The sequence below is a fragment of the Pongo pygmaeus genome, chromosome 5 (assembly GCF_028885625.2).
Source record: "Pongo pygmaeus isolate AG05252 chromosome 5, NHGRI_mPonPyg2-v2.0_pri, whole genome shotgun sequence".
Classification (NCBI taxonomy): Eukaryota; Metazoa; Chordata; class Mammalia; order Primates; family Hominidae; genus Pongo; species Pongo pygmaeus.
Window position 1 is genome coordinate 121,466,567 of NC_072378.2, and position 14,301 is coordinate 121,480,867.

General features: G+C 35.5%; 1 protein-coding gene across 7 annotated transcripts in view; it reads right to left on the minus strand.

The window, feature by feature from the left end:
• Positions 1 to 14,301, minus strand: part of TBC1D32 (TBC1 domain family member 32) — a 261,936-nt gene that overhangs the window by 233,121 nt on the left and 14,514 nt on the right. For 5 of the 7 annotated variants that reach the window (XM_054492124.2, XM_063666541.1, XM_063666542.1 and 2 more), the window contains 3 exons: positions 11,455 to 11,632; positions 4,756 to 4,824; positions 2,052 to 2,177 (listed from right to left, as the gene is read on the minus strand). In XM_054492124.2, coding sequence (XP_054348099.2) covers positions 2,052 to 2,177; positions 4,756 to 4,824; positions 11,455 to 11,632 — 373 coding nt within the window. The remainder of the gene's footprint in view (positions 1 to 2,051; positions 2,178 to 4,755; positions 4,825 to 11,454; positions 11,633 to 14,301) is intronic. The other 2 variants (XM_063666543.1, XM_063666544.1) reach the window with 1 other exon arrangement.

A 14,301-nucleotide genomic window follows, 5' to 3' on the forward strand; every position in this document is an offset into this window, starting at 1 on the left:
ACTGAACCTTGCTGCATAATAATTTAAAATGGCTAGAATTTGCTATTTTATAAAGTTATTTCATAATTTATAAAATAAAGGAAACTTATTCGGCTACTATTCTGTATTTATTAAGTAAAAGAAAAAATACACAGAAAGTTATAATTGCATCTGTCGTCAGAGAGCATGAAATGTTAAAGATAACTCTGAGACATATTTTTTCACCTTGAAGTTCTTGGATCATTGAGCTGTTGCAGAAGTCTACAATACCCTCTGGTGTTAACAAGGTTGAACTGCATCCAAGTATTAGGTAAACACCTTCTTCCCTTTATAAGAATTACAAACAGTGATTCCCAAACCACTTCTGTTTACCAGTATAATCATATCTTCATCAATGGTAGACTGTAGACTGATTTTAAATAGACAAACATATTGCGATACCTTATATTTTTCTATAACTATTTATTTATTTTCTGTGTTATCTACTGAAATCTAAGTTCTCTGAGGGCGAAGATTTTGTGTTCTGTCCATGGTGTGTTCCCAGTGTCTAAACGAGAATGATGCACACTGTAGATACTCAATATATATTTGCTGAACAAAGAGCAAAATGTAACTCTTCTGCTAATGCCTTAAATTCTATGCCAAACATCATACCAATTTTCAAGCCAAAACTATCTTCACCGATATATCAATTAGGAAGAAAAGATCCTCTATAAGGAAATCCAATTTGTGTTTAAAATGCAATTCTTGGATAATCAGGGGTTTTCTTTTCATTCCCATCATTGATACTACCTGTAGAATTACTGCACTTGTTAATGTAAAGCTTACTTTTCATCATATAATAACTGTTCCTAAAAAGTCATATGCAAACCAATTTTTAAATAAAATCATATCTACTGACTTCATAATTTTACAATTTTAGAAACTTTCTATATTTGCTTTATGATTCACCTCAAATTATTTTCTAAAATCTCAGCATTAGTTTTCTAGCTTCTTTCTTTAAGCAGTTAAGCAATCTCTAAGTAAACACTTAAATACATGAGGAAAATGTTTATAAGCCCTTTTGAATAAACCATAATTCATCATTTTTTGTTCAAATTTTCATATATCATGAATCCTTTTTAAAAAAATTTTTTTTTAATTTGAGAGTATCATAAAACAGCATCATTCAAAAGCAATGACACAGCCAGGTGTGGTGGCTCAAGCCTGTAATCCCAGCACTTTGGGAGGCTGAGGCTGGAGGATCGCTTGAGCCCAGGAGTTCAAGACCAGCCTAGGCAATGTGGTGAGGCCCCATCTCTACAAAAAATACAAAAATCAGCCAGGCATGGTAGTGCATGCCTATAATACCCAGCTACTTGGGAGACTGAGGTGGGAAGGTCACTTGAGTTTGGGAGGTTGAGGCTGAAGTGAGCCGTGATCATGCCACTACACTCTAGCCTGAGTGACAGAGCAAGACCCTGTCTCAAAAAACAAAACAAAACAAAAATAAAATACTAGGATATTCCTTTACAAGATAAAATGCACAAGGTAGCAGTGTATTATTTGGCAATGAAATATGACCATATTTTGAATCTAATCACAAAATTTTGTTAAGAAAAATTTTGACAATTAGAAAGCTGAAACTGAAGTTCCATAAACGTGTGAGCTACTGTTAAAGAAAACTATCGGCCAGACACAGTGGTTCATGCCTGTAATCTCAGGACTTTGGAAGGCCAAGGTGGGCGGATCACCTGAGGTCAGGAGTTCAAGACCAGCCCGGCCAACATGGTCAAACCCCATCTCTGCTAAAAATACAAAAATTAGCCAGGCTTGGTGGTGGCATGCCTATAATCCCAGCTACTCAGGAGGCTGAGGCAGGAGAATCACTTGAACCTGGGAGGCAGAGGTTAAAGTGAGCCGAGGTAGCACCAGTGCACTCCAGCCTGGGCAAAAAGAGTGAAACTCGGTCTCAAAAAAACAAAAAAAAAAAAAAAGAAAAGAAAAGAAAACTATCATAACTATCATATTCTATATTTCCAGAATGGTGGGAAAACAAATTATTTTTAATATTTCTATAACCATTTTCTTACACTAAACACAGGATCAGGATCTGAAAGAGACACTGTCAGTTTTTCGCAGAGAGTAGTCCAATTTTCACAGTTCAGGACATCAGATGGAGGAGCTGAACATAATGTTTGCAAGGCTTCATATCTCACCTACAATTTTTTTAAAAGACTTTTATTAACATTCAGTCACTAAAATAATGCCACTTTTCCAAAACAATATTTAACAAACTACTAAAAGGCAAAGTCTGGATAATTTATAAAGAGTCATTTATCAGATGCCTTTATATTAAAAAACTCTTGAGAAATCATTTTTTAAACTAAGTGCTAAGCAGAGGAAAAAAAACAGTTGCTGTTTGTGTAAAGCAAAAATTAAAATACTAAATGTGGTAGCAGATTTTAGGTATCATGTCTAAGAGGAACGGGAGGAAGAATGGTAGTTGAATCAGAATCACCAATGCAACATTTTCCAGTGGCCTTGTCCTACAGGCTTTCCCTATTCTAGGCCGTTCCTACAGTTTGAGGGCTTTAATTTCAAAACGTTGCCCAGATATGCCACTGGAAAAGCATTTCCATTCTAGGATATATGAACAATTCTCACAAAACAATCAGTTTCAACTTGTTTTTTCTGCTATACCATATTTTCTGGCCTTCTGACTACTTAGGTAGAAAAAAAAGTAACTCTTTCAGCAGTGGGATGCAAAATTGTATTTCTGTATTTTCATAGAAAGCTTATTCTTAATCAGTCTTCTCAAAATGCAATCAGAATTCACTCAAAACAGTATGACCCAAGGGAAAGTAGTAGAGAATAGTTTCACTCCAATGAAGAATGGAACAAAGCTTTTCTCCCACTCAATATCCAAGTCGTGAATAATAACACACTAATTCCAGCCTCATCCTCAAAATCTGGTCATTTCCCAACTGAAACAACTAAAGCCTAGTCATTAAAAAGGTGAGGCTTAAGAGACAGGAGCCAAAACCTCAGCAAATCAGACACTCTGAACCAGGGCCCAACTTTTAGACAAAATAGACAAAGAATATACATATATTTGAAACTGTTTATATATTCATATGAAAGAACTCCTCAATATAACTTTATTTGTGATAGGCAGTAAGGGAAATATTGAGAGATTTAAGATTAGGAATTCATTTACAATGTTAAGTAATTTTTCCATTTCAGGAAATTTTTAGGAAAAAATCCCATTAAGAATTTACTACTTGCAGAAGCAAAATGTAGGTTTCTAAACAAGTATAGTTTCCAAATCATCCATTTAAATTGAAGGCAACAGGATTTTTATCATATAAAATTTAAAACTCATTTCCGATATTTTTTGAAAGATGTTATTATTTACTATGAACCCAGAAAATAAATCATAATGCAAAATGCTGAGAAGAAAAAAATTATTCTTCTCTATGAGTTTTTAAAAAATTTCAGTAGGAGTAAATCACAACTATTCACTTAGTTTAAATTTAATAGTTTGAGAAAAATAATTTTAAAAATCGAGACCAAATGGCAAGATAGGCATACCAATACATAAAAAGGCTTAGGTTAAAAAAAAAAAAAAAAAAAAAAAAATCCTCACAAATCCTATCATATTTTCTATTTCATGCTGACTTTCAAATGAAATAATCTTCATAAACAGTGATTTGTACAATCTCTTAAAATATAAACAGACACAATTCAATATAATTGCTTCTCTTAAAAATCCTTTTTCTGGCCAGGCACAGTGGCTCACACTTAGAATCCCAGCACTTTGGGAGGCCAAGGGAGGTGGATCACTTGAGCACAGTATTTTGAGATCTTCCTAAGTGACGTGACAAAACCCCATCTGTACAAAAAACACAAAATTTCACCAGGTGCAGTGGCATGCGTCTGTAGTCACAGCTACTTAGAAGGCTGAGGTGGGAAAATCACCTGAGCCTGGAGAGGTAGAGGCTGCAGTGATTCATGATTGCGCCACTGTGCTTCAGCCTCGGTGACAGAGTAAGACCCTCCCTATAAATATAATTTTTCTAAAAAATAAACAAATGGGTCAAAATTGCTCAGATAGTTAGGGAAGGCATGGGTAACTGCTGGTCAAAGGATACAAAATTTCAGTTAGGAGAAGTAAATTCAAGGATCTACTGTATAACATGATGACATGATGACTATGTTAATAACAATGTTTGATTCTTGAAAACTGCTAAGAGAGTAGATTTTAAATGTTCTCACCACAAAAATGATAAGTATGTGAGGCAATGCATGTTAGAACAGCTCAACTTAGCCATTCCTCAGTGTATACATATTTCAAAACATGTTGTACAAGACGAATATACACGATTTTTATTTGACCATTAAAAATAATTATTTTTAAAAGCTGTTCACATTTTCTGAAAGTAAAAAAAGAATTAAAAATCTTTTTTCTTAAGAAATGACTAACTACAATGTTACATATAAAACAACAGTGAAAGAACAGTTTGGGGGACAACTGCCTATAACTTTATCCCTTTGAAATTGATGCTGAAGATAAATTTTCCTCTTCCAAACCATGACAATTCTCTAAGGAAAGCCTCCTTTACTCTGTGACTTTTCATTTGGACTTGAAAGTTTACCAGGGATATCAGTCCAGGATTGCCCATAATAATAAAGGCTTAGCCTCAAGGGAAACAACCTGGTTGCTGCTGATTGTAATCTCATATATTGTAAACATATGTTATCTGCATGAACTTGACAGCTGTCCTTGAAACTTACCTCTTTAGGTTGCCCAGGATCCAACTGGTCTAAAATCAATTGTAATTTTCCTTGACAAAATTTGTAACTCTGTAACACAATTGACAGGACATTCATTTATTTAGAAGGCTTTTAGAAATATTGCTATAAGTCATTTTTTCAATATAATTCCAAGCACAAAACACAATCCAGACAAGAGAAGGAGATGATCTATTTTGATTTGGCAGCAACTTAGAATTTTTCTTCCCAAGGCTTTTAAATGGGAACTGAATGTCCCAGTAGAACAGTGTACCTTCATGTATATGAAAACTATTATTTGCCAAGCAATTAAAATATATATAACATTATAAGACTCAAAAGACACAAAGCCAAAATGCTGCATACTCAGAAATGTGAGATGAATAAAACAGACAGATAAATAAAACAAATAAGTAAAAAAAAAAAAAAGCTACCACAATAGTACCCTAGGCACAGCTACAGTGCTGTTTGGACTGTTTTGTTCTCTTTCTTTCCTATACTTTTCTTTAGCCTTTCTCCATAGTTCTCTGGTGAAAAAACTCCTGAAGTAAAAACTTCCATCTATAAAAAAGTTCATAGTAGATTATAAGACATTTTGGAGAAAGAAAGGGTCTTTTTCCTACCAAAGGCAATTTAAACATGCATAATATCTAAAACATCATCTGAAAATAAAAATTATAATAGTAGGCCGGGTGCGGTGGCTCACACCTGTAATCCCAGTACTTTGGGAGTCCAAGGCGGGCAGATCACGAGGTCAAGAGATCTAGACCACCCTGGCCAACATGGTGAAACCCTGTCTCTACTAAAAATACAAAATTTACCTGGCATGGTGGCATGTGCCTGTAGTCCCAGCTACTCGGGAGGCTGAGGCAGGAGAATCACTTGAACCAGGAGATGGAGGTTTCAGTGAGCCAAAATCGCGCCACTGCACTCCAGCCTGGCAACTGAGTGAGACTCCACCTCAAAAAAAAAAAAAAAAAAAAAGTAAGGAAACAACAGATTCTGGCAAGGCTGTGGAGAAATAGGAATGCTTTTACAGTGTTGGTGGGAGTGTAATTAGTTCAACCATTGTGGAAGACAGCGTGGCTATTCCTCAAGGATCTAGAACCAGAAATACCATTTGACCCAGCAATCCCATGCACACGTATGTTTACTGTGGCACTGTTCACAACAGCAAAGACTTGGAACCAACCCAAATGCCTATCAATGATAGGCTGGATAAAGAAAATGCAGCACACATACACCATGGAATACTATGCAGCCATAAAAAAGGATGAGTTAATGTCCTTTGCAGGGACATGGATGAAGCTGGAAACCATCATCTGTCTTGGAACAGAAAACCAAACACCACATGTTCTCACTCATAAGTGGGAGTTGAACAATGAGAACACATGGACACAGAGAGGGGAACATCACACACTGGGGTCTGTCAGCGAGTGAGGGGCAAGGGGAGGGAGAGCATTAGGACAAATACCAAATGCATGCAGGGCTTAAAACCTAGATGATGGGTTGATAGGTACAACAAATCACCATGGCACATGTATACCTATGTAACTAACCTGCATGTTCTGCTCATGTATCCCAGAACTTAATTTTTTTTAAGTGCTACATTAAGAATAAAAAAAGTCTATTAGTTCTTTTTTTAAGATGGTGTCTTGCTGCAGCCCAGGCTGGACAGCAGTAGTATAATCATAGTTCAACATGGCCTCGAACTCCTGGGCTCATGCAATTAGGGAAGCAGGAGCCTAGGAGAGCCACAGTGACCTGATTTTAAAGTCAACTCCAACTTGAGACTAACAAGGCACATTCCTCGCCAGTCACAATCCATGGTCCTAAGATGTTTACAGCTAAGGAACCAGCTTGGCAATTCCTGAAAGGCAAATTCCTACAACAGAAAGTCCAGATGTCTCAGTACACATAGCAATATATGCTATCAAGATAATTATAGTTATACTTTGATGTACTTACATGCTAAAATGTCAAGGATAGTTTTCTTTAAATCAAGAGAATAATAAATTGTGCCATGCTGTCAGCCCACTTGCATGTAGACACAGCTTAGTTTAGTCTTTACATAGACGATATAAGAAAAGCTTATAAGAAAGATAGTGCGTTTCTCCACTGCTTTCTGAGGACTCCCTACTCTGTAACTGAGTAGCTTTCAATAAACTATCTCCTCTCACTGCACTCTGCAACTTGCCTTGAATTCCTTCCTGCACAAAATCCAAGAACTCCCTCTTGAGTTCTGGGTCGAGATCACTTTTCCCGTAACAAAGCAATCCTCCTGCCTCGGCTCCTCATCACTGGGAATACAGGCACACCATGCCATGCCAAGCTAAGGTGGTGTGTGTGTGTGTGTGTATGTGTGTGTGTGTGTGTAGAGACCTTGTCTCTATGTTGCCCAGACTGGTCTCAAGCAATCCTCCTGCCTTGCTCTCCCAAAGTGCTGGGATTACAGGGATGAACTACCATGCCTGGCCTTAATTTTTTTTTTTTTTTTCAGACGGTGTCTCACTCTGTTGCCCAGGTTGGAGTGCAGTGGCACAATCTTGGCTCACTGCAACCTCCACCACCCGAGTTCAAGTGATTCTTCTGCCTCAGCCTCCCGAGTAGCTGAAACTACAGGCACGCGCCACTACACGTGGTTGATTTTTGTATTTTTACCAAACAAACAAGCCAGCAAGCAAAAATAAGTTCACATATGCCCCTACACATTCCTCTTCCAAACAATCCACCTGCCCCAGGCCTAACTCTAGGCAGCTGCAGAATCAATGCTACTATGTTCATCTTTTAAAAATCCTAGCTATCTTTCCCTTTCACTTCTACAGAAGTGAAATTCTGCAGAGATTTTTAAGATTTTATGACTCCATCTTTTTGTGCTTACAAAACAAATAATAATTAAAATCTTATCAAGTGAGGGTAGCCAGACATGGAGGAACTTCTGAAGTACAGGTTGGGATGTAAGTAATCCTACTGCTCTGAGTGATGTTGCCAAAAAAAGAGATAAGTGTCTTGCCATTTCTCAGCAGTAGTATAAAATCCTTAAAAGCAGAATTCTTCACCAAAAAGAGCATTGTAGAGCTCTGAAGATTTTAGTAGAGGCCAGAAAACAGTTGTTGAACTCAAGATATTCTGATTAAGATTTGAAGACTAATAGCATAAAATAAATTAGGATAATTGAAAGGACATACTCTGAATGAGAGGAGAAAGGCCATGTACCCAATAAGGAAAAAAACCTACTCAAGAAAATTCTTACTGGAAGAATCCAAAGCCTAGCAACAAAATAGAACTCAGGTTGTTCCCAGGAAAGACAGAATCTGTTTCTTTGCCTTTTCCAGCTTCTAGAGGCTGCCCTCATTCCTTGGCTCAAGGCCTACTTCCATTTTCAAAAACAGCAATCACATTACTACACCCTCTATGTCAGCCTTCACAGCACCTTCTCTGACTCTGACCCTCCTGGGTTTCTCTTACACAGACCCTTGTGATGAGATGGGTCCTGCCTGGATAACTAGAGGTCATCCTGCAATCTGAAGGTCCTTAACTTAATCACATCAGCAAAGTCTCTTTTGTCGTGTCATATGACATGTTCACAAGTTCTAGGGATTAGGACATGGACATCTTTGAGAGGACCACTATTCTGTGTACCACAGGTACCAAAGGATGGGTTTCAAGGAGAAGTTGCTTGGAAAACAAAGGAACAGTGACTGCTTTAAACATGTTTGTGTCAGGCAAGAGTAATAGGTGACTATTATCCTAAACTCACCTTCTGCATAAGGTATACACCCTGGGGTGAAGTTCCCTTGGAAGGTTATAAAATAGCTTGCACGCTATAAAACAGCACAATGCCCGTGCTGTACTATACTAATTACTGCGGAGGAACAGAAAGACAGAAAAACTGCAAGAGGAAAGGATACAAATTCTGAAAGCTTAATGTACATCAGAGGTAATCCTCTAATTTCCCAAGCAGTTAAAAATGGCCCAGAGATGTTCAGTTTGAAATCATATAGGACCACAGCTGAGAAATTTTCTATTTGAGTGTGTCTCTGAATGGTGTCCATTTCAGCATTCCCTTTAAGAGGTATCAACAATAAAAGCTAACCTGTATAAAGCAGTGTCTGTGTGCCAGGCACTGTTCTAAGCACAAGACATACATTAACTCAGTTAATCTTCTCAACATCCCTATACGGTAAGTAGTATTTTCATCCCCATTTACAAATGGGAAACACTACAGCACAAAGAAGTTAAGAAATTTGTCCAAGGCCACATGGCTAGTAAGCGGTGGAACCATAACTTACACCCAAGCACTCTCCAGGTAGCTGGGAAAAGAATAAAAATAACTCACTTTGCAGGGAGAGAGGCTAGTTTTAAACTCAAAGTCCCCCCCTCACTAGCTATTCAAGTTTGGGTAAATTATTTAACTGTTATTATAAGCCTCACTTTTTTCTGTAGAATGGATTAATAATACCTATAGTGAATATAAAGCTAAGTACAGGGACCAGTATATGGCAGGTATTATTATTATAGCTGGTATTATTATTTCTATCTATCTGGCATTATTTTGCAGAGACTTGTTCCAGGTTTAATCATAATACCAAATATTTTCATAGCAATGCTCGCAACTATGGTAATAACTACTAGTATCTCCCCTTTGTTCTTCAATATCCTCACACTTACACTAACAGTCTCCTGTTTTTCAATAATGGGTCAAAAGTCCAAATATACTCAGGCTGCAATTTTTTAAGTAATAACAATGAATTAAAGCCCATTCTATTCACAAAACACAAGTATTTCACTAATACCAAAACGGTAACATCAGCATTGTTTACAATGTTATTCATAGGAAAATTCAGACCTTTTTTTTTCACCCCACAGCAAGAAACAACAATTTTGAAGGCATGAATAAGATTGTCAATATTTATTGGAATGAATGACTAATATATTTTTAAAGATCTTTTCAATTCTGAACATATTCAGCCTCTCTTTGGTCAGCTATATGAAAGAGGGTCTCTTTTCACTATAAGCAAAAGTATGCACAGTATCTCCTAGAACTTGGACATACTGAAAGAGCTTTCAGGACAGTTCTGGCACTCATATGTTTCTTCCCAAAAGTCCAGGGATACCATGCCTTCTTGATGGGCAGAGCTCACTTTCAACCCAATTAGTGCCTTCTAAAACAAAGTCATATTTATAGGGTAGACACTTGAAAATGTATATATACCCTGTGGACATCCCAAAGAAATCCAGGGAAACTTAAAGCATGATTCCTCCTCAAGAACTGAAACAAAACAAGATAAAAAACAAGAATATCTTCTAAAATTATGACCCCATTTCTACCAAAGCTTTGCATTTCTCAAAAATCTATCATTTTAATGACTGGAAATAATTCAGCATTTGGAATTCAGCAAGGTCTTAACTGCCAGCTATAAAATCAGTTCTGTTTAGATCTGAATACCTGTACTTCTTAGAACAAATGCTCCATTTTTTTTTCTTATGTTTCAATTTCAATGTATTCAGGTGGTTCAGCAAATAAGTAAGAGCATATAATCTTGTGAGCCCCCAGAGTCATAAAATTGGGTTTTCTGTGCCTTTTAAGTCCAGAAACTCCTTGATTTGAAGAAGCAACTCAATAAACTTACTAAACAAGCCATCTGACTGTATTAAACTAAAATCTCTATACCCCACCTTTTTCCACACAGTTCCTCAACAAGAAATGATTAAGGGTTACAGCATGAAGAAAATTCACAATCTTTGTCATGTCCTCCATCACATCAGGTAATCAATTTGACTTGTAAAGTTCACTACTCAGCATACTCTCTCCTGTTAAATGATGCAATGGTGGCAATGCACAGCGACCTTTAAGTTATGCTTCCAATATTTCCAAAACCATTTTTCCTTCAATCATGCAGTCCCAACTTGACCAATGTATATATTTGTTCATGTTTTCACCCAAACTCCTCAAATCCCTTCTTGGTATATGGTTAGGATCTATTTTATAGTTATGTCCCTGTGGTATAGCTAATTAGGTGAAAAATGTTTGACTAAAAATACCAGGTGAGATCGACACTAGGGTCAGACAGGCTTCTTTTGGCCTGATAGCCTCTGTGTACAAGTTCATGGCACATGCATAGGCTCTAGTCTAGCTAGTTTTCCTTGTCTTCTATTAGGGCCAATCCAGCCACTGGCCCATCTTTCTCTTAATTTTGCTGCAGCCAAATGACAAGGGTTCCTATAAACTGGTAGTAGAAAATGTAATACCTCAAATCTCTTGACATAAAAAAAAGCTTAATGTTTTAAAACTAACAATTCACAACTTTCACCTCCAGAGAATGTATAAGGGAAATGTTTTATCGTCACACCTAATCTCTATTTTAGTTAAATTTTAATGTAGATTAACTGGGAATAAGATGTTTTAATTAGAGCTTAAGCAGACTTGGTTCAACACGTTATTTTTTTTAATTCCAACATACATTAATTTCCTCATATCATCAAGAATTGTCTCAGATATAATGCAGCTACTCACCGAACATAATTCTATAAGATGTTATTTCATGGACTAAATATTTAATATTAGGTTATTTGATTTTATTGTTTATTTTTCTCTTGAATCTTAAGAAGGCAGGAAAAATATGGCTAAGAAATAATTTATTGAAGCTAATTATTATTAAACAGCATTTCAAGACATAAATGCAAAACTAAACAACACACCTGATTGAATGATGAATCACTATCAGAGCAATTGTCTGTGCAGTAACTACGGCTTTTCTCCTTTTGGATTTTTTTCTGCCTTTCTTGATTTCGTGCCTCATCTTCTTCAAACTTGTTAATCATAGACTCGACCACAGCTATCATAATGTTCTTCAGGTAATGCATCATTTCTTTGTACCTTTAAATTCAAGGTAGTCTTAATAAGAGAAAGACGATCAGAAATTAAAACAGTCAACTAGTTAAATTATCTAATTTTTTTTCTATAAAAAGGGAAGTCCCTTTAAGAACACAATGCTAAAGAGAAAAATCGAACTCAATTTTTCTTAAAGAAGAAGTGGTAGAACAGAATTCACAAAACAGCAATAAAAATTAATAGGGAATTCAAAAAGTATGTTATTTCCTGGGTTTTTTCATGGTTACATACATGGATCAAGGTAGTAAAATTAAAAGAACCTAAGGCAAGAGATTTCAATGGCATGGATTCCAATTGCTAGCAACAAAGTCAACTATCAATATTATACTACCAAAACCCAGGCTATTTTACACATCACCTTCATCCTCTTATCTTATACCTATCTCTTTCTCCACCCCTCCCATACTTTATTTTCTTTCCTTCTCTTCTCCCTTGCCCATACTTTATAGACACCCATAGCCACAACTGAGAGCTCTTGTATACTCCCAAGATCTATGTAAGAGTTAAGCTATCAATGTGTCCTTTCAAACAGAGGCTTGGAAACCCACTCTCAGGATGTTAGGAAAAAGATTCCTGAAATCATTGAGAGTGTGAATTGGATAATATTTAAAATCTCTTTTGGAAGGTCTAAAAATCTCAAAAAGAACTGGTATCAAATTTCTCTACTTTGTAAGTTCAAACTCTCAAGCATCCATATGAATATGAGACTGAAATCCTCAAAAGCACTAAGAATAGAATTTTAGAGCTAGAAAGAACCATAAATATAGTCTAGCTCTTTATTTTACAAATGAGGCATATGGACCTGAACCACTGAAATTTCTATATTTAAAACAAAAAAGGCATAAAGATGTAAGTAAAAATAGTGAATAAATTATAAAATTTGAAATTAGAAAACTTGAATGGGGATCCTGACTATTTTACCGGCCAGCTCTGTCATCATAAAAAAGTTTCAATTTCCTCAACTATAAAATGAGATTAAAAATACAATCTAGCTAACCTATTTCATATGACTACAGCAAGAAATAAATATATGTGTATGTGTATATATATACACATATATATCCGAAATGATAATACATGTATAGTGTGTGTGTGTGTGTGTATACATACATATATACATGTATTTATTATCATTAAAATAACGAAAATACACTAGGAAAATATGCACAGAAATGTCCTTTTCTGTATAATTCTGGATAATGGGTCATTGCAACTCTATAAACCAACAGAAGAAAAGGCAGTTTATCTCTCATAAGAGAAATCAAACCTGCTGGGGAATCTGAATAGAAATCATAGACTGAGATTTTATATAAAAGGTATAAAATATATTTTAAAATTTTGTTAGATATAATTTCTACATAATTTAAAATATATTAATATATTTAAATGTAATATTTAATATGTATATCATATAGAACTATAAGTTTTAAAATATATGTATTTAACATATTTCTTTAAGTACCAGAAATTACGAGAAAACACAAAAATACTGAAAGCAGATAGAAATAAATTAGGAACCACTAGGGGGAGAAACATACAGAAGATAACGCAATAGAGGTAACAAAGTCCGAGGAATATCCCAGTTTGATGTAAAGGGACATAAAGAGCAAAAAGAAGTCCTGAGACACACACACTAATTTGCAAAGTAGACATAAGGATAACTGAGCCCGGAGGCCCAGCTTCTGCCTCTGTAGATTCTGGGCAGCAAAAAACAGGGAAACAAAACAGTGCCCTGACAGCAATCAATACACATCCACCAAAAGCTGTTCTCTCCTTCCACGGTGACTGAATTCTAGCTGGTCACAGGACTAAACTACACTCCCCAGCCTCCTTTGCAGCTAGGAAAGGCCGTGTGAACAACATAAAGTCCCTATCCCCTTAAAACTTATAATCTGGTGATTTAACAAAGAAGTATGAAAGTAAATCTTAATGATATACAGGGTAGGGATAATGGTACTTAAAATCCATAGAAAATATCTAAGCTTTGCTTTGAACATGAATGTCTCCAACAGACCTTTTAAAAAAGACCAGCATAAATTGTGCTGTAAGAAATACTAACAAAATGGCCACAGGTAGTAGCTAATAATTCTAAAAAGTAAATTAAAAAATAATGTCACATCATCAATATCAAGAGTTAAATGAACTAAAACTCAATACTAAAACTCAATAGCAGCCATTGCAGTTTTGAAAAGACTAAGAAAAAACAGATATAAAATAGAATATAAACACCATTGAGTAGATTCCTTCATGCTTTGCAAGTTTTAAAGACTACAGAAAGAAAAAGTTCTAAGAAATAGTGAATAAAAACCACATCAATTAACAATGAAATTCTACAAAGTACTTCCACTCATTATATGAGGAATAGTTTATATTATATAGATCCTACAAATGAATTCTTCTGTGTGCAAACATCTGTTTAAAAAATAAATATAAAAATGTTTAATTACAAAAATACTTTATAACAATTGAAATGCTGTTTACAGATGTAGTGTTGCTACATTAGCCCTAAGTGATTTCTAAAGAATCATCAAAAAAAAACTGGAAAAAAAAAAGCTGTACAATGTAAAATCTTTCATCCATGGTTCATAAAGTGGAAAATAAACATTTACTGAGTCATTTAAAATCTTTGTGAGGTAATTATTACCATATTAATT